The sequence below is a fragment of the Conger conger genome, chromosome 17 (assembly GCF_963514075.1).
Source record: "Conger conger chromosome 17, fConCon1.1, whole genome shotgun sequence".
NCBI lineage: Eukaryota > Metazoa > Chordata > Actinopteri > Anguilliformes > Congridae > Conger > Conger conger.
Genome location: NC_083776.1, coordinates 25,630,695 through 25,649,943, shown reverse-complemented (window position 1 = coordinate 25,649,943; position 19,249 = coordinate 25,630,695). Strand labels below are relative to the sequence as shown.

The 19,249-nt window shown below is 47.4% G+C and overlaps 1 protein-coding gene across 1 annotated transcript; it reads right to left on the bottom strand.

Moving 5' to 3' along the window:
• Window positions 1–3,046: 3,046 nt before the first annotated feature.
• On the bottom strand, window positions 3,047–17,837 carry LOC133116288 (mitogen-activated protein kinase kinase kinase 13-like). The gene is made up of 14 exons (XM_061225726.1): window positions 17,644–17,837; window positions 10,465–11,141; window positions 9,331–9,514; window positions 8,563–8,754; window positions 7,525–7,683; window positions 6,921–7,079; window positions 6,540–6,648; window positions 6,318–6,427; window positions 6,108–6,224; window positions 5,484–5,627; window positions 4,673–5,339; window positions 4,327–4,397; window positions 3,620–3,911; window positions 3,047–3,184 (listed from the first exon to the last, which is right to left on the bottom strand). The coding sequence occupies exons 1-14, from the start codon at window positions 17,835–17,837 to the stop codon at window positions 3,083–3,085; spliced, it is 3,177 nt and encodes a 1,058-aa protein (XP_061081710.1). The 3' UTR covers window positions 3,047–3,082.
• Between the last annotated feature and the right edge of the window lie 1,412 nt (window positions 17,838–19,249).

Here is a 19,249-nt window from a genome sequence, read left to right as displayed (position 1 = left end):
TCATAATATACAGGGTCTACTGAGGCTTTTGATCCAGTAAGACCCTCAGCACCCATGTGCCAATTTCCAGTGATTGCTTTTGAATATTTATTTGGGGATGGGGGCAGGGTGGAGGTTGATCTGTGATGTAGCTCAGTTTGAAATTTTGACAGGGTTCACTGAAAGCATTTTCACAAACCCTTAACTTACTGTCCATCCCAAAAAATGACTGACCAGTAATGACTGGCACAAGACATACCGAGGTGACATGACATGTCCCATAAGACCTGTGTGCTGGTCATACAACATTGTAGACGGTATGCAGTATACATGCAGATGTTGAAGGTTTGTTCATATATAGCTAACACTGAGGAACTGAGATTTAATTCTCATACAAAAAGAACATTAGCTTGTTCTCCATGGCCTTCTTCCTTACAGCAAGTTTGTTGCTCATACTTTCAAGATATCTGCAGCACTGCTGCAAAGCCAGAGTTGATTTCCGGTATTTAGTTTAGTTTAGTTTAGTCATTACTAAACACCAGACAGTGGCCTTGACCTGAATTCTAAATATTACGCATTCAACCCTCTAGTTAGCTGTAGTCCACAATTCTCTGTTCTGTGATATACTGTAGTTTGAGACTTAATTTCTAAATTCCTCCTTGCCCAGTTTATATCTTTTGAGAGTTGGAATTCTACTCTGTTCTACTCTATTCTACTCTAATATTCATGTAGATTGGCCATCCTAGCTGTATTATGGCCCTGGACACATACCCAAGCGAAGAGATAAACAAATTACAGAAATGATAAAGGATGCAGTATCCCTTTTCAAAAACCAACAGCAAATGAAGTGGCTCACCAGTGCCCACTGGCAAGCACATTAACACAAGGCCTTTGAATCTTCTGGTAATGGGACAAAAATGGCTCCATCCAGTGGACACACACAGCAAAATATCTAGAGGCATTTTCACAACAAGTTAATCCTAGGGATGCACAATAATATCTATTAATTGATCCAATAATATGAAAATGTAGCAGACCCTGCATGCATGAGAGGCAACACAATTAGATGTGTAGTTACTGTTGTAAATTATGTTAAAATATAATGCTAAAAGATAGCCGACTCATTTGAACCTCTCCTATTTTTCTTAATTTATAATAATATTTTTTACCAGCCTAAGTCACACGAAAAACTACACAGACACTCAGTAGCTCCCTTGGTTCATGCTCTCTGCTTAATAATAAGGTAAGCAAGTTGTTATGTAATATTTTGTTATGAAAATAAAGTTTATTACACTTTTCCTTCATACGCTGACCTCTGTACTTATCTACTTTCTCTATGCATTTGTGCTGTAATGTAAACAGGGGGTTATCTGGACATTGCCCCCAAAAGTTCCATGTCATGAGCCCCTAGTTACCATTACCATTTAATTCCTGAGCATCCATCGAACAAACCTAACCAATTCACCAATTTGGCAAACTTACCAGGTTACCTGAAAAGTAAGTGTGAAAAAGAGCTGCCTGTCACTGCTGTAGACAAGCCCTCATGGGCATCAATCATGTTTCTGTCCAGCCAGCTAGACAGTCCAGAGCCAAGGACCCTCCAGCTCCTGAGCTAGAATGATCTGTGTATTATGGTTCTGTGTCACTCAACACCAGGGACTCACTGAGGGGTCTATATGAGCTGCACCTTCCCAATATGGAATCACACAATACCCAAGTATCATAAACTAAAGGAATAAAGGGGGAAAAGACTCAAATTGGGATGAAAATGCTTATGGGCTTTAAGGGGATACTGCACATTGAAAGAAGCAAGATTAAACCAAAGTATATGGGATTAAAAGAAAAAGCTTTCACTTCCTCACTTCTGCGATTCAGGAAGTGCTGGGAACTGTGCTAGGGTAATTCACACTACACTCCTTCACAGAGCTACTCCTAAGACGCGGATAAGAGGAGAAATAAGGCTGGATGCCACAAGATCAACACTAGTTTGGTTCCTGTACATTATCTTCCCTGTATAAAAGAAGGAAGAAGAAGAAAAAAAAAGAAAAAAGAAAATTCAACATAAACATAGGTAGATACCGTTCTTTTAGACCAGGCTGAGTTGGCTTGGCTGTCTATGTATGCTGGCCCTGTACTCTGCTTGCGTTTCCTTGGCAACATGATTCATGCTTCGTAGGTAGTCTTGCATTTCAGTCTGAGCAGACATGTTAGGGTGGCAAGTCTGAACGTTCCAGAAGGATCCATTAGGAGTGTGTGTGTGTGTGTGGGGCGGGGGGTGGGAGAGTGTCACAGGAGCCAACCATGCTGGTGTTTAAAGGGATAGTTCCCTTTCTGAACTTTTTTGATATTTCAGTTTTAGTATGTTTTTGATTGCTACCAAAAGGTTTTGTGGGTGAAAAATTGTATTTTAGATACTAACACATGTTTCTGATGACCTGTTGGATCCGTTGGTTAGGGGCATCAAGGGTTTGCAGAGAAAATAAACTTAAAGTACAGCATGTTATGCCTCTGTGCATTTTTGTGTGTATACATAGACAAATACATACATTAAAACTGAAATTATATATATATATATATATATATATATATATATATATATATATATTTTTTAATCCAGAAAGTGAAATATCCCTTTAAGCATTATGTGTCCCTGCTTCCAAGTAGAGAAGACATTCCTTGTCCGATGGAGAGCAGAGCCAGGTAAGCTGATGGTGAGCCCACGTTTAAACCCGCTTAACCTATGGTCCGCACTGCACAGCTACACAGAGTGGAGGGGTCTTGTCGCAGTGGCAACAATCCCTGTGGTCTTGGAGGAGAGACAGACAAACGGTAGAGCCTCACAGGGACCGTGGGCACCCAATGCCAGCGATAACACCCAGTTAAGTTGTAACTAAAACAAAGGGGGGAGTGTAACAGCAGCTGCATCATCATCCAGCAGGAAGGACTATCCGGTTCTGAGGCTGCTGAGGGTCTGAGGGGGTTGGGGGTCTTTGCGGTGTGCTCTTCTTATTGCCGTTAATCATGGAGGGAGCTCCCTGGTGCTTGGGACATGGGCCCTCCATGTTTGGTGATGGTGGTGGTGGAGACGGTGGATGGGGGAAGTTCACCATGAGGACGGGCCACAGGCTTTCTGGCTCCTAAGGGTGCTGTCTGAACACTCTGCCTCTGAAGACTCACAGTCCAGCTCCCTGAAACGCAGTGGGCTCTAGGGTCACACAGAGTCCCAGGAGAGAAAAAGAGAATTATTAATGGCTTCACTGAAACCATGCAAATATATACACTCGCTGAGCACTTTGTTAGGAGCACCTGTACACGTACTTATTCATGCGATTATCCAATCAGCCAATTGTGTGGCAGCTGTGCAATGGATAAAATCATGCAGATATGGGTCAGAGCTTCAGTTAATGTTCACATCAGCCATCAGAATGGGAAAAAAAAAGTAATCTCAGTGATTTTGACCATGGCATGATTGTTAGTACCAAACGGGCTGGTTTGAACATTCAGGAGGTCACAGACATGCTAGAGGAGCAAAAGGAGGTAGAAGAGGATATCAAGGGGAGGTGGAGGAGCAGAAGGAGGTAAAGGAGGAGGTCACAGGCAGGTAGAGGAGCAGGAGCAGGAGGAGGTAGAGGACCCTGACCTCGTAGCCATGCTCCTCAGCACACAGCTTGCCCAGGGAGATCTGCGTTTTGACACGGCGCACGGCGCACTCCTTGTCGGACAGCCCGTCGGACTGGGTGGAGATGTCGATGGGGATGTCAGGCGTGCGGGACAGCAGCTCATCCAGGGGCCCCTCCCGGCTGGCCCCGGGGCCGCCGAGGGGCCCGCTGTGGGAGCGGTCGCTGGTGTTCCCCTCCTCTCCGTCTGACGCAGACAGGTTCTCCGAGCTGAAGGTGGAGCAGGACTGGAAGGTGCTCATGCAGCGGTGAGGTCTGACATCAGAAATCAGGAGAAGTGTCAGGCCTAGCTTGTGGGGGGTCCTTCAAATGAACATTATAACTATATTAGAATAATTAGGGGCCCCCTGTTGCCTGAAGCAGCTGCTTATGTGTCTTCGAGCTAGCATTGCAGAGCACCTTTAATGAACCAGTGTGACTGACGATATCTTGTCCAGGTCTGATAACATCTACAGTGATATTCTGCTCATGCACCGAATGAATGAGAATCTGGTTTATTATTAGCTTTTTTGAAGTGGAATGTCACACAAACAAGAAGTATGAAGTTACTCTTTTAGAGTCACACAGTGCTGTTTTGACACAGAGCAGTTGGACAGAACCCTCTGAATGGAGCCTGGGGCAGCACTGGATAAGGGGATCAGTAGCAAAATGATCAGGCATGGCTTCTTACCTCTGTCTCCGTGGAAACTCAACCTCACTGTCCACCTCACCCTCTTCCTCCTCAGATGACTCATCACCAGCCTGGAACAACGAGAACAAAATACACTCATCACCACAATAATGCTGTTCAGTCATTATCATTATCAAGCCCATGTTCATGGGGCACAATCAATCTATTATCAGTTTTCTTGTTTTTTTATATACCTTCTGCTGGTTGTCCAACAGCCATTTCCATCACCAACACACCATGCGGTTAGAGGATCGGTAACAAGGCAAGGGTGATGGGAATGAATGATTTACTCAGCAAATCCTGCAATTTAGTGTGGGCTGCATCTGTGTTCCGCCTCTGCTCTCACCTTCACGAGGAGCCGGTGGGCGTGTGGCGGCCCAGGGGGGGAGCGGTTGCCAGGAGACTCTCCTGGCAGTGCCCCCTTCTCCAGGGCATTGCGGGTTCGTGGGTGAGCGGGTGGGGCCCCTTCGCAGGCGCTCAGCAGGGAGTACAGGGGCGGGGCAGGGAGGCCGGGGGCGGGGCTGCTCTCCTGGGAGTCCAGGCGGCCGGGGAAGGGGTGGGCCCTGCAGCAGAGGCGGGGTGAGGCAGGCCTGGGGAGCCAATCAGCCGCGGCAATGCTGGAGATGAGGTCGGGGCCGGGTCCGGAGAGTCGCCGCTGCTGGTGGTCGGTCTGCGGGCTGCGCAGGGCGGCAGCTGGGCCAAAGTACCGCAGGCTGTTAGCGCAGTTAGCCACGGCGTGCTCACGGCCCTGCAGGGGCAGGAGGACCCCCGCTGCTGGCAGCTGGTGGTGGTGCTGCTGGAGAGGCTGCTGCTCCTCGGCGCCCCAGGCCTCGCCCTTCAGGGCTGCTGGGAAGTCGCTGTGGCTGCCCTTGCTGTTGGTCCGCCGGTGGCGAGGCCTGCTGCGGTGCCTGGTCCTGCCGGGCGGCGTGGACCCGCGGGGGCTACCGGACAGGGGCGATGGGGAGGGCAGCACCTCCATATTGGGGATCCCCTCAGAGTGAAGGAGGTCTGGCCTGCGGTCACAGTAAGAGGTCATCAACTGCATGATGATGTCAGGCTTCAGTTAGATTCCACAGTACAGGAAACACTCAACACTGAGGAGAGGAGCTGTAATACATTAGTGGTAATGAATTGTAGAAGGTGGTTTGACCCCTGACCTTTTGGCTGTTTGACCCCCTGGCTTGTGGGGCACACTGCCTTTCTTCTTGATAAGCTTCTCCACAGCGTTGGATCTCACGATGGGCCGGACTGGGTGGCGCTTACACGTCACAGGGTACTTCTTCTCCACTGCCTGCTCCCTCCTGCAAGTTCCAGTAAAGGACATGTATATAGACAGGTACCCAGACAAAGTATACTGGAAACTGAATGAGCATGAGGAAGATGAGCACCACAATCTATGTAATGAAATGTATAATAACAATGGGAGAACAGTATTACCTGTATTATTTTTTTGTGTGAATGTGTGTGTGTGTGTGTGTGTGTGTGTGTTTGCGGGTGTGGTTGTGGTTGTGTGTGTGTGTGTGTGTGTGTGTGTGTGTGTGAGAGAGAGTGTGCGTGCATGCATGTGTATCTAAATGTAGGCCAGGAAACTCTGACGATAAGCCAAGAGAATACAAGAAGTTATTACTGTGTCTGAAACCCTGTGCTTGCTCATGCTTGGCACTATAAGATTAGGCTGCAACCAAAGATATAAATACACTACAGTATACAGTATACAGGAGCAATACAATTTTGTTTATCCTTGGTTCCAGTTCTATTGGTGGGGACCAGTGTGCACATACTTCATGAGGTCTTTCTCCCGGACCTCTAACTGCAGCATAATAGCACTCAGCTCCATGTAGAGGTTGTTGGCTCTGTCCAGCTTCCTCTCGTAATGCTCCCGGATGTCCAGAGCATGCCTAAGGGAGAGGGAAGACGGATTAGGGATACGCCTTGGTGAAGAGGGTGTGACTCAGTGAGTTAGTGCACCTCTCTCCATCTCTGTCTCTCACCGGAGCTCATCCCTCCGCCGACGAATCAGCTCCTCGTCCAGGCGGTGGATGCAGGTGCCCTCGCTCTTTATCTTTTCAAAATGCTTCTTCACCTCTTCCCTCCACTCCGCCTGCCCCACACACAGGGAATTACTTTGCAAGACACCTGAGACATTGACATTGCCCTGTGCATGCAGTGGTTGGGATCTAGGCCTGGGCAGCCGGAGCTGGTCCTGAGCTCACCTGAGACTTAAAGTAGGTCTCCTGAGGGGCACCCAGCACGTCTGCGGAGGCGATGTCCAGGTGCAGGAGAATCTGCCGAAATGAGGGCCTGTTCCTGGGCTTCCCCTGCCTGGTGAAAAGTGAAGCCCCTGCTCTTAATCTGCCCCAGCAAGTCAGTCAACAGACACCACAGCAGGAAAGTCCATTGGTCAGAAAGAAGTCCTGCCATGCAGTCAGCCAGCTGATTTTGCTGGCTGACCACATGGAAGTGGTCCAATTAGCCTAAAGAAGTGTGCCAATTGGCAAATCCAGGTGATTGGAACAAAATACTGGGAGGACATTTACTTTCTGAACCTGGATTTTCCAAAGTCCAGCCAAGTGGGGGTGCCAGCTTTCTCTCACCATGTCTGCTTCATGAGGATCTTGAAGCCGTCGGGGCAGGTGGAAGGCACAGGGAGGTGCAGGCTGTTGCTCCCCACGCCCCAGATGATGGCGGAGGAGTCCACATCCTTATAGGGGATCTCCCCTGTCAACAGCTCCCACAGTACCACACCAAAAGACCTGCACAGTGATGGGAGGGTGGAGGGCGGTTCAGGATTTGATAGAGGGAGTGTGAGAGATTATTTTTACCTGGGTTGATGTACTGTAGCTACCACTCAAGAAGTACTCATGTATGAAAGCACAGAACCAAAACCTACTGCTAACAAAACCTAGCCTAAAATTCACCAATGGGTGTGCAATTCTTAGTCATACCTACACCCAACTCCTGCATTCAAATTAAATATTACAAAACACAATCTTAGTTACTTTGGCGGTAAAAGATCAGGGGTTAGAGTTCATTAGCATTCCTCCATTTAGCAGCAGGAAGCAGAGGCTCTTAGAAGGTGACACAGTGGAAGAATGTCTGTTCCTGCATTGAAGCTGAACATCAAGGGCATTATGACTAAACTCCAGTGGGGATGGAATGTCAACAATTTGGGTGGTTAACCTGGGTGACAGTACTCACCAGATGTCCACCTTCTCAGAAACCGGTTCATTTCTGATCACCTCTGGAGCCATCCAGGCCACGGTGCCCGCAAAGGACATCTTGGTACTCTTGTCACTGAGCTCCTTGGAGGTTCCAAAGTCCGAGATTTTCACATTGTCATTGTGGGTGACCAACACACTGAGCATGACAAAACAAAATCAACACCACCAAAGTCTGAATGAACCAAACTCAAAGTAGACTTCACACATTTTCCATCTACTCTGTGCCTCAGCAAGCACTCCCGTTCTGCTGCATAGTTCTGAGACTGACTATGCCACACAGAATTACTGCATTCATCTATTTCCATCAGAGATCCCAAAGGCTAAGCAGGGCAACCTGTGTCCCTCTCATTAAGACCAGAGTGAGAGAAATAGCCTCACTGCACCAGAAGATAGATAGAGATAGAGTATAGCTGGCAACAAGAAAGCAACCATGCTGACAAGACCATGTCCAGTTAGTGAGCCAGCTTGGTACAGACAACAGGCCAATCACCAAATTCCAGATGGTATCCAGCTGGTTCCAGCTAGATTCCATATTAGCCTGGTAGCTGGAATTTCCACCAGGGAAATGCTGCAGCTTACTATAGCCTTACCCTCCTGCTTTTATCCATAAGGACCAATTTAATGGGCCATTCTGCTGTGGGCCTTGCACAATGGGTGGTGAGTCACTGGTTAGATGAGACAGTTAAGGCCAGATTATAGTGTATGATCATTTCCACCAGCATTATCATATTTGATGGTCGATATTGCTGTCTCAATTGTCATGGCAACCTTATTATAAAACATTCTCATCTGTAATTATCTTTAGCGAAGTGTCATCAACTAGCTTCCATGCCTTGAGCTCACAATGACTCCACTTCGGCATTGCATTCTTAGTTCATACTCTTGTGACAATGTTCAAAATCAAAGTTCGAGCGACAATGGAATGTTTGTGACAAGGTAGCAATATCCATCTTTTCTGATTATGCATTGCCTAACTATAAGCATTATATTTCTTTTTTGGGAAGAGTGAACTCACTTTGGGGACTTGAGGTCCCGGTGGATGATCTTGTGGAGATGCAGGTAGTTCATGCCGCTGGCGATGCCTGAGGCCCAGTCCACCAGGAGTCGGGGGGTGACCTTGCGTCCTGCCCTCAGGACTTCGTACAGCTGCCCCTGTGCACAGTACTCCATGATAATGCAGTAACACGGAGCCTGAGTACACACACCCCTATGGAGAAAATATAGAAACAGTAAAAATATGTACACACTCACACACACACACGCACAACACATGCACACTCACACACACATTTAGTGCAATATAAGAGTTTAACACTCTGGAGGCAGGGAACAAGCCAGTTTTCAGATGTTTTTCTCTGGGGTACAAAGAAAGGCCTGATTAATGAAAATCAGCTAAGCTCTTAATGAATTACATAGCTTACAGTGTCTTCAGGCATCCAGCAGTCTAGCCCCAGCCTGGTAGGGTGAGGCTCTCAGACTGCAGCCTCCAGACATTTCATTCCAGAGCGTCATTAATCATTGCCAGAGCTAGAGCTGAGCTCAGCAGAACCTGAACCTGCTATTCCTCAAGATCTGTGTCCTCTGTCGAGATGCATGTTTGCACTTGTGAATGCATGTGTGCATCCATGTGCATGCATCTGTGTCTGTGGGTCGTGTGTGTGTGTGTGTGTGTGTGTGTGTGTGCATGCATTTGTGTGTGTATAGGGTTTTCACACAGTACAAGATGTGTCAGGTCTAGACCTGCTTTAAAGTGATGATATAGGAGCGCGTGGGGTGGGCCTACTTGAAGCCGATGATGTTGGGGTGCTTGAGTTTGCGCAGGTGCTTGATGTCCGTCTCCTTCTGTTCACGGACTTTCTTGATGGCCACCTCCTCGGAGTGGAACTTCCCCAGGAAAACAGCGCCCTGAGCCCCACTGCCCAGCCACTGAAGCTCAGAGATCTCCTCAAACGGGACCTCCCATTGGTCTACAGACAGCGAAAGTGGAAATGATGCACCAGTTCCAGGAGACCACGTCCACAGGGCACGACCACGTCTCCTGGAACTGCTTGCAAGTCAAATTACGTTTCAATGATTTTGATGTTTGAAAAGATAGATATGTCTGAAGCCAAGCAATAAGAGACAGGATGCTCACAAGTACATTTTATAGACCATAACGCTCATTATATTCCTTTTCACATTCAGTGCCCTGGTTGCTCACAGCCACAAACATAAGGCCATGCCATGACATGAGAGTGGTTTCTCCACAAGTGGCTCAGACCAGATGATCCGGAGTCATCAGAGAAAGGAGGGGTGTGTCCTTGGAATTTCCGGATGCCAGACATTGGAATGTTGGAATGCCTGTCATGTGCTCTACACTGGAGGATCAGTGCTCCGATGATCCATCTGAACATCTGAGTTGACCCCACAAAGCCACAGCCGGGTGGAACGGTTCACTAAATTCTGGGAGGAGTGCAGGGGCTGATGGGATATGATACACAATGCCCCATAAACCAAGTACCTTTGGGGCCATGGTTGGGGCCAGCTGTCAATCTGGCATTAGTGAAAGAACTGTTAACCAGCTGCTTCACATTTTTTCAACAGCTGATTCTTATCTGAACTGCTCTGCCTGAATAATGTGTATGTTTACTGCTGTAGCGCCGATTTGCAAAACGCTGGTAAATCACCAGCAGTCCACTGGGGATCAATTCATTTTGCTGGCTGAGGTTTGTCTTTTTTGTGGAAAATGTTTGTATTCCGTCAACAAGAAAGCATCAGACAGTATACAAAAGAAAATACAATTCCCTTAATCAACCCCCACCCCCAATAGTAGTCAGTTACAAGTTGCTACCAGCATTCCAGTTAGAAAACTACTGTTTCCATTCAATATGGATGGGGAGTATCACGGCGATGTTTGAGAGGACGGCAGCAGACCCACCTTGCTGCTGGAGCTTGTACTCTGTGGAGTAGGTCTTCCCGATGATGTTCCAGACAGGCTTCAGACATCCCAGCAGGCCCTCCAGGAAGCCGCTGTTGCCGTGCCCCGCCCTGTGGAAGCGGAGCTTGACGTTGCCGCGTGGGCGATCTCGAGCGCCCCCTCCTCCTCCGTGCTCCGCTGGAAGCCCCCCTCCATCCATGGCGTCCTCGGCCCTACTGCCCCCCAAACTGCCAGACGAGGGCGACTCCCCATCCTCCTGCTCCTGCAGCTGCAGGACGCTGTTGTCGAAGTTCCTGTTTTCACGGGACGAGTCCTCGCTCAGAGCCCCCACGGGGGAGGTTCCTCCCCCGGACGTGGTTTCCTCGTCCCGTCTGGGGGGCCGCAGGCCCTGGGGGGAAGGCGGGGGCAGGTCCGCGGGGGTCCGCAATGGGGAGGGGGAGAGGAGGGACGGCGGCTGGAGGGGCGAGTTTTGATTGGTCTTTTTTATGGCCTCGCCTACAACTGTCAGCTTAAGCTCCTCCTTCAGCTTGCCCACCAGGAGACTGGGGCAGGAGGTCCAGGAGAGCACCTCCGGGGAGGTTCCCATGATGCAGTGCGTGTGGAGAAGCAGAAGAAGGGAGGCAAGAGGCAGGCCCTTCCCTAACACATGCTCCTGCCTGGGCTCAGCTGGGAGATGCCTAATTGACAGACAGACAGACAGACAGAGACAGATGAACACTATTAAACACCACAACCAAAATTAGGAGGGACCCTTTAGCAGCAATCTCAGAAATCCACCGTACAAATCCAAATATAGACCAAATGAAAGTATGCTGATGATGGCAGATGAAGGGTTTGGGTCACTCAAATAAGGCACTGAAATAAAACTGTGGGTCTGGATTTGTAGTAGTGGTGGTTTAACCACTCTTATATTCATGAGATATTCACGAAATAAGATTTCAGAGGATTTCCAAAAACATAAATGACATGTCACATGTGACCCATGTAAGCTTTCTTGGATAAAGGGGTCTGCTCAGCAATAATAATAACAATAATAACAATAACAACAATAATAATAATAATAATAATAATAATAATAATACAAAATAATAACATTCACAATCCATCATTTCCTGTATGAATCGATTTAAAACACGGAGCAATACACTGCACTCTGCCTTCCTGTTATTTCCTCTTACAGTATATCCCTTTGTCCTGGAATGAAGAAAGCTTATCTTAATGATAATTAATATCTCTCTGTGTATTGCAGCATGCTTAGCTGGGTGGGAGATAGAGTGGGCTTGCTCTCATCAGCGTTTGAGCCCACCCCTGGTTTATAACGGCGCAGTGTTTCCATTATCGTGCCTCTATAGGGATTACAGGAGTAGCGGGGAAGCCGCGAGCTAAACATCCGGAACAGACAACAGCTTCCCACAAGCAAAAAGACAAATACAGTAAAGAAAACGAACAATTATGGCACCGCACAAAAGTGGAAATCCTTGTTTTTACATTTGTTTATGTCTTTGCATGACAGCTGGGTAGCCCTATTTGTGAGGATTTTAAGTAACTCGTGTTTTAGGTTAAATCCTCTCTAAGAGATGCTGGCTGCACATGTACAGCTGCTGTACCTGCCCACAGGAGCCATTGTGCTCAATGATGCAACAGCAGGGTCTCATCAGGGTATGGAACCCACAGCCTTCTGCTGACACAGACGCACCGCACCTTGCCAAAACTGCGACACTAACACCCCTCTTAATACTCACATAGCGATGTCCTTTATCCAGGACCACCTAGATCAGGGGTCTGCAACCCTGGCCCTCAGCATTTAAACCACTCAATCAAAGCAGTTGAGCGGTTACTCATTCATAAACTCATTCTCATCTGCTTTCCTGGTCCTGAACTGGTCGCTGATTTAAGGTGGGAACAAAAAACAGAAGGCCTGGCAGCTTTCCACCCCTGGCTTCGATAGTGTTGTGAACATTTGAACATATTAGCTATTTTTACAGAAGAATTTCACATATTTCAGTAAATAACTCAACTCAAATGCACAGGCTTAGCAGCAGTTTCCTATCGGGCAATGGATCAGCGAGCTACTGGTTAAAAGAAAAGCTTGTTTATCACAGAGCCACAATGTAATAGCAGCATTATAGCCTTAATCCTCTCTGTGGTTACGCAAGGTACTAACAGGTCCCACTATAGAAGAGCTGTGCAAAATATGAAAAAATATTACAAATATGAATTGCAAATAATTGTAGCTGTAATTAAAAAGACAAACAAGTAAAGATAAATAGAGGAAATTCTGATGCACAGATTCTGCCTACAGTGCTGAAAAAACAGGAAGCTAACCAGGCACTGAAAAACCTTTTGGTCAAGTATGAGACAGAATAATGTTGCAACAACAAAAGCAGATTGTGAATTTGGAGAAAACCCACAAGAGAGCAAGAGAGAGGTACAGTATTTGCTGGAGCTGCTTCAGGTCAGAGAGGGGGCGGACTGTGACAGTGAGGGTCCTGTGAGTGAGACCCTCGGGTAACAGATATTGTAAATACTTCCAGGGCATCAGGGGCGCTTGGGGAGATTTGGGTCAAGCCTGTCCTACAATTCCACCCCTTGAGTGCAGAACATAGCCAGGCTACGAACAGGGGGAGGAGAGATATCCCAGCATCCCCCACTGACACAGACAGAGGAAGGAAGGGGATTGGGAGGAGTCCCTTTTTTAACTTCCTTTGTAGCTCACAATCAACTATGTAACTATCAAAGGACCAGGGATGGACATTTCACCAGAAGCTCACAAACGCCAGTGTTTACCAGAGGTACTGCAGCTTATCAAGTCTAAACATTGTTATCAATTTATGACATTCATAGGACTAATTGGTTAGTTGCAGCTATTACGTGCAGTTAACCAAATCACCATTTAATCCAATCACTTCACAATCATAAAGCACATGTAGCAAATATCTAGTATATCCAATGACACCCCTGCCCATGCCAAACTTCCACCAGCAGCCCTTTTTGAAATACAAGATTGCTAATTTAGAGCATTTTTTTGTTTCATCCAGCCTAAGTAGTATCTGTACATTGCTCTAGAGGGAGTGAGCGGAAGGAGAGAGAAAAAGAGAGAGAGAGAGAGAGAGAGAAAGAAAGAAAGATGGATCAGGAGCTTATCCTTTAATCCTCAGCCCCAGAGACACCGTAGAGAAAGTCACCCGCCCTCACAGTGCAAACGCCATCTCTCTGCTCACACACACACACACACGCACACACACACACACAGTGTGTGGCTCTAGTGTACAGCACAGATTGCAAGCAGTGGAGATGCACAGGCCTCTGCCCATGTCACAGATACACACTGGGGAGGGAGCAGCTGGTGGGGCTGGGGGATCAGGTTCCCCCCCACAGAACACACACAGGACCCATCTGACAGGAGCCAATAATCCCCCTATTCCCACAGCTCCACTGGACACGGCAGTGGAGCTCTGTCTCCAGCCAGCAGCCAGAAAGGCACAAACCCTTCAAAAGCCCTCTGCGCTGCAGTTTGCCAAATACACTTACTACTGAGCCTTCAGCCTATAACCCCAAATTATGCAGTTCTGGATGTGTTAAACAGAAATGTTGATAACTGTGTGCAAAAAAATATGCACACACACACACACACACACACACACACACACACAAAGTAACAATTCACACCTATACACACACAAATTGACACACATAGCATGAGCAGGAATGCACACACACACACACACAAAACAAAATACAGCTACCCTTCAATTTGAGGTCTCATTATAAGAAACCCCTGCTGTGAGTTGCAGGGTTCACACTCCAGAGAAAACAGCTGCTATCAGGACAAAGAAGCACTTTAGCTCTAGTGGCATCCCACAATGCACTCTGCCTCCCCCTCTCCACAGCATCAGTCCGGGCAGTCTGGTGTGGGTCAGCACCCTGCTGAGCACGGCTGTCTGCTGCAGGGTGTACGCTGTTGACAGACCCACTGTGACGCTGGGCTTGGAGAGAGATGGGGCTGTGCTGTTCAACATACAGGGATCTTCAGCTGTGTCACATACAGGGCTGTGCTGTTCAACACACAGGCCACTTCAGCTGTGTAACAGCCAGGACTGTGCTGTTCAACACACAGGCTACTTCAGCTGTGTAACAGCCAGGGCTGTGCTGTTCAGCACACAGGGAACTTCAGCTGTTTCACATACAGGGCTGTGCTGTTCAGCACACAGGCCACTTCAGCTGTGTCACACACAGCACATCTAGCCGTGTAACCATTCCTCAGGGTAACATATGCTACATAAACCACTCCATCACCACCTCAGCAGTTGTGTTGTGAGCATTCTGGCACAAAATGGCTGCTCTCCCACATCAGGGGAGATTGTAGCAAGTCACCATCCTTCTGTATAAAGCACGTGGAGATCCATGAAGCGGATGCTACATAAATAATTAATCACTTACAGTAGTCTGCCTGTGGAGGATGTAATCGGAACATCAACCTTACTGTCAGCCCAGGTCAGACAATGTCACTAACAAAAGCCTTCTTCTGAAGGAGATTACATTTCTGTGTCTGCCTTTCCATCTTTACACATTTACTTATTTAATCAATTTACACCCTGTACGGCAGTGTTTCCCAACCTTGTACCGGGAGATCAACTGTCCTGTAGGTTTTCATTCCAACCCGAACAAAGCACACCTCATTGTGATCTCATTGAGCTGCAAAATAGTAGAATCAGGTGGGCCAAACTAGGGTTGAAAAGAAAAACATGGTGGTTGATCTCCAGGAACAGGGTTGGGAACCACTGCTATCCAGTGTGGCTCCACAGAACTTCATCTCTATTGAGATAAGATAAGATAAGATAAGATAAGATAAGATAAGATAAGATAAGATAAGATAAGATAAGATAAGATAAGATAAGATAAGATAAGATACACTTTATTGAAACCCATGGGTTAATTTGTCCTCTGCATTTGACCCATCCTAGTTACTTAGGAGCAGTATGCAGCCACAGTGCAGCACCCGGGGAGCAATGTGGGGTTAAGGGCCTTGCTCAAGGGCCCAACGGCTGTGCGGATCATTTATTGTGGCTCGACCGGGATTCGGACCACTGACGTTGTGGCTCCCAGTCATGTACCTTAACCACTACGCTACAAGCCGCCCTACAAGCCAAGCCACCGTCTGTACCTCAAGGTAATTTCGTTTCGGCAAATATCATGGACTGTCGAGCGCAAAGATACGTAAAACACACGCACACACGCTGAAGGAATGAGTAAATATAAACAGTCTGAGCCACAGTGACATCAGCCGGCCTGTGGGCAGCCGTTGCCAAGCTACCCCATCACCCAACCTCCACAGCACAGTACAGAGCAGCCCAGCACTGCAAAACCCAAAAATTAACAAGTATTTTAGTCTTATATTCAGACTTAAATGGGTGGATGTTGCCAATAATTCCGAGATTTCCCAACGGTAGAAGAAAATGTCATCTTTCAAGCAAACATGAATTTACAACAAGCTAATATTTTCTACTTAAGAGGGAAAAAAGTCTTAAGACTAAAAGGCTTGTTAAGTCACTTTTTGCAGAGAACAGAGGGCAGTACAGAGCAGCCCAACACAGCACAACACAGTAATCCAGCTCTACACCACAACAAGGAAAATATTACCAGTCTCTTCTAACAGTAATGCTGTATCACAAACTTCTCCAAAGAGCCATTTTTCAGGCCATAACAAGACATATCCAGCAGAAATATGGAGAGAGAGAGAGCGAACGTGGGTGAGAGGCAGAGAGAGAGACAGATGTTGCTAGCGGCCTGATACCATCGTGGTTCTAATGGATTAAAAAAAAGTCCCCGAGCGACAACAAAGGACACAAGAGGAGCCGGCTCCGTCTGAGCTGGCCAGGAAATGGCCTGGCCCAGCTGCTATGCACACAGCCACTGTTGTGCTATTAAAGAGGAACAGGCACCAGGCAGAAACACCCAAATGTAATATTGCAGGAGGCAGACTGAAGCCCTGGACAGCACAATGGACAGGCAGAGCTGCACACGCCAGGGAACATGGGCTGAGCACAGGGGGCCACAATGCCCACACCAAACCAGAGAAGCACAACTTTCTGAACACGCTGTTCACCTTCTGCAATGGGGGAAATGAAATAGTACAGAAGAACTGAGTACGAGAGGTAAGAAATACTCATCCACAAAAAAAAAAAACACACAAAGCACAGCTTGTATTTTAATATTATTATATTAAATAATTAAGACTACACTGCATTATCTGCCCAAAACTACAATACAACAATACAACTGAGCCACAAAAAAGGACATCAGAGGCTTCAGGAAGCACATTGCTGGACTGTGCTTATATACAGTAGCATTAAGAGGGGAATTGTGGGTAGACCCTACGGCACTGTGACGCTGAGGAGAGGAAGGAGAGCAGGGTGAGACACACGTGACGCGTGTCCCGCTGCTGAAATTCTATGTTTATTTCTCTTGCATTACCCCGCTCTCTCCTAAACCTCAGCTTGCCAGCTCACCATGTTACATAAACCTGCAGAGAGAGAGAGAGAGAGAGAGAGAGAGAGAGAGAGAGAGAGAGAGAGAGAGAGAGAGAGAGAGAGAGAGAGAGAGAGAGAGAGAGAGAGAAACTACAGGAGACACAAAATACCACCTCTTTGAAACCTGCTGTCTCGACAGAAGGTATTCAAATCCCAATCAGCACCTCTGGCCCGAACGTGTTTTAGCCCGAGCTCTAAGCCGCACACCCATCCTTCATCAAAGAGCAGAGCCAGCCTCTGCATCAAACATGCGCATCACAGAATGAGCTTAAAATAGCACATGCACACACAAACACAAATGCATGAGCACACACACACACACGCACCCGCGCACACACACACACCCATACACACACACACGCGCACACACACGTGTTTTACTTAACTGACTGAGCTGAAAATAGCAGATGCACACACACATGCAGGCACTCGTTTTACTGAATGAACCTTAAACAGCACAGATACTGAACACACATACATACAGACAGATACATTCTTGCATGCTTGCATACACACACACACAACTTGGACTCTCACACACACATGCACTCTCACACTCACACACACACATACACACACAACATGCACTCTCACACACACACGCACACACACAGATACACATACACACAAGCTGCACCATATTACTCACAGACGACAGAGCAGAGACCCATGGTCCTCTGTCTCGCGTTCGATGGGAGAGGAGAAAATCTGCACGCTGACGGATGTATGGATGGAGGGAGAGGAGGAGAAGGATGGCAGAGGGGAGATCCTGCAGTGTCTGTGCTGAGAGTGAGCGTCCGCGGGGCTGCTCGCTCGGGGCTCTGCCCACGTCACGCTTTTCATGAATGAAACTGCCCGTCTGTGGGGGAGGGGTCTGTGCTGCGGGGGCGGGGGATCCACAGCGGCACTGCACAGTACGCATGTGTGTGTGTATGTGTGTGTGTGTGTGTGTGAGTGTGTGTTTATGTGTGTGTGTGTTTATGTGTGTCTGTGTGTGTGTGAGTGTGTGTGTGTGTGTGAGTGCGTGTGTGTGTGTGTGTCTGCGTGTGTGTGTGTGTCTGTGTGCGTGCGTGTGTGTGTCTGTGCGTGTGTGTATGAGTGTGTGTATGAGTGTGTCTGCGTGTGTGTGTCTGTGTGTGCATGCGTGTGTGTGTGTCTGTGTGTCTGTGTGTGCCTCTACGTGTGTGTATGTGTGTGTGTCTCTGTGTGTCTCTACGTGTATGTGTGTCTGTGTGTTTATCTGCTTGTGTGTGTCTGTGTGTGTGTGTCTCCATGGGTGTGTATGTGTGTGTCTGCTGCTTGTGGGTGTGTGTATGCGTCTGCGTGTGTGTCGGTGTGCATGTGAGCATTTATGTGTTTATGGCGTTCACAGAGAAGGGGCAGGATAAATAGTGTTGTGGTTTGAGCGTCTTTGTTGCTGCAATTCCTCTCTTGACCATTGGAAGTCCGAAATGACCTATTGTACTTTCAAGGGATCAAGCCATCTGCCATGGTCCATGGCTAGGCCCGCACGGAATCCGCAGACGCAGAACTCCAACGGAAACCCCACGGAATTCCGACAAATTCGACCGTTGAAAGTCATGAACAAGTGAAAACAACATTGTCCCCTCTCGCATGTTAGTAGTAGCTAGCTAGTTAGCGAGTAGCTAGTTCGTATTAAAAGTGAAAGAAAACAAACAATAATGTTCAATAGTAGATTTACTATAGAGGAGCCAAGTGGGCTTAATTTATGTGCAATGAATACGGCAAGGACTTTTAATAGAATGGGGGAGAACATGAACACAAACATGCAGGAGTAGAAAGGCCTGCGCTTTTTTACTTCCTTTACTACCTCTTTACTTCCTTTACTACCTCTTTACTACCTTTTAGGAAAAGTCATGGAAAGAGGAGCATATTGCATTTACTGTATTGGAGAAATTTGAATGTTAAAGACACACTGAACAGAAGTTCAGCACTAGCTTCCACGATGTGACGTATACGTGAGTGAAATGGCTCTTTCGGGGGGAATTGTTGGAGGGCGGGGAGTCGATCTGACTGCCGTTAAATGAGGAGGGGGAAACAGAGCTGTAGCCTTCGGCTCTGGGGGGAAGAATACGCGCCGCTGCGTGAAAGGACATTGATTGGAGGGAAACATAAAATGTACATTAATTTAATCTAAATACAACCCACCGGTACACAATGACACCAAATCTTGTAAAATCTTGTTTTTCAGGAAGTTGATGGAAAAGAAACGTTGGTGTGAAAATACACAAGTA

Coding starts and splice junctions, on each gene's coding strand:
- LOC133116288 (XM_061225726.1), bottom strand. CDS start 17,837: ATGAAAAGCGTGACGTGGGCAGAGCCCCGAGCGAGCAGCCCCGCGGAC. Junction 9,515..10,464: donor GTACAAGCTCCAGCAGCAAG/GTGGGTCTGCTG, acceptor CGCTGTCTGTAG/ACCAATGGGAGGTCCCGTTT. Junction 6,225..6,317: donor CGGCGGAGGGATGAGCTCCG/GTGAGAGACAGA, acceptor CCTCTCCCTTAG/GCATGCTCTGGACATCCGGG.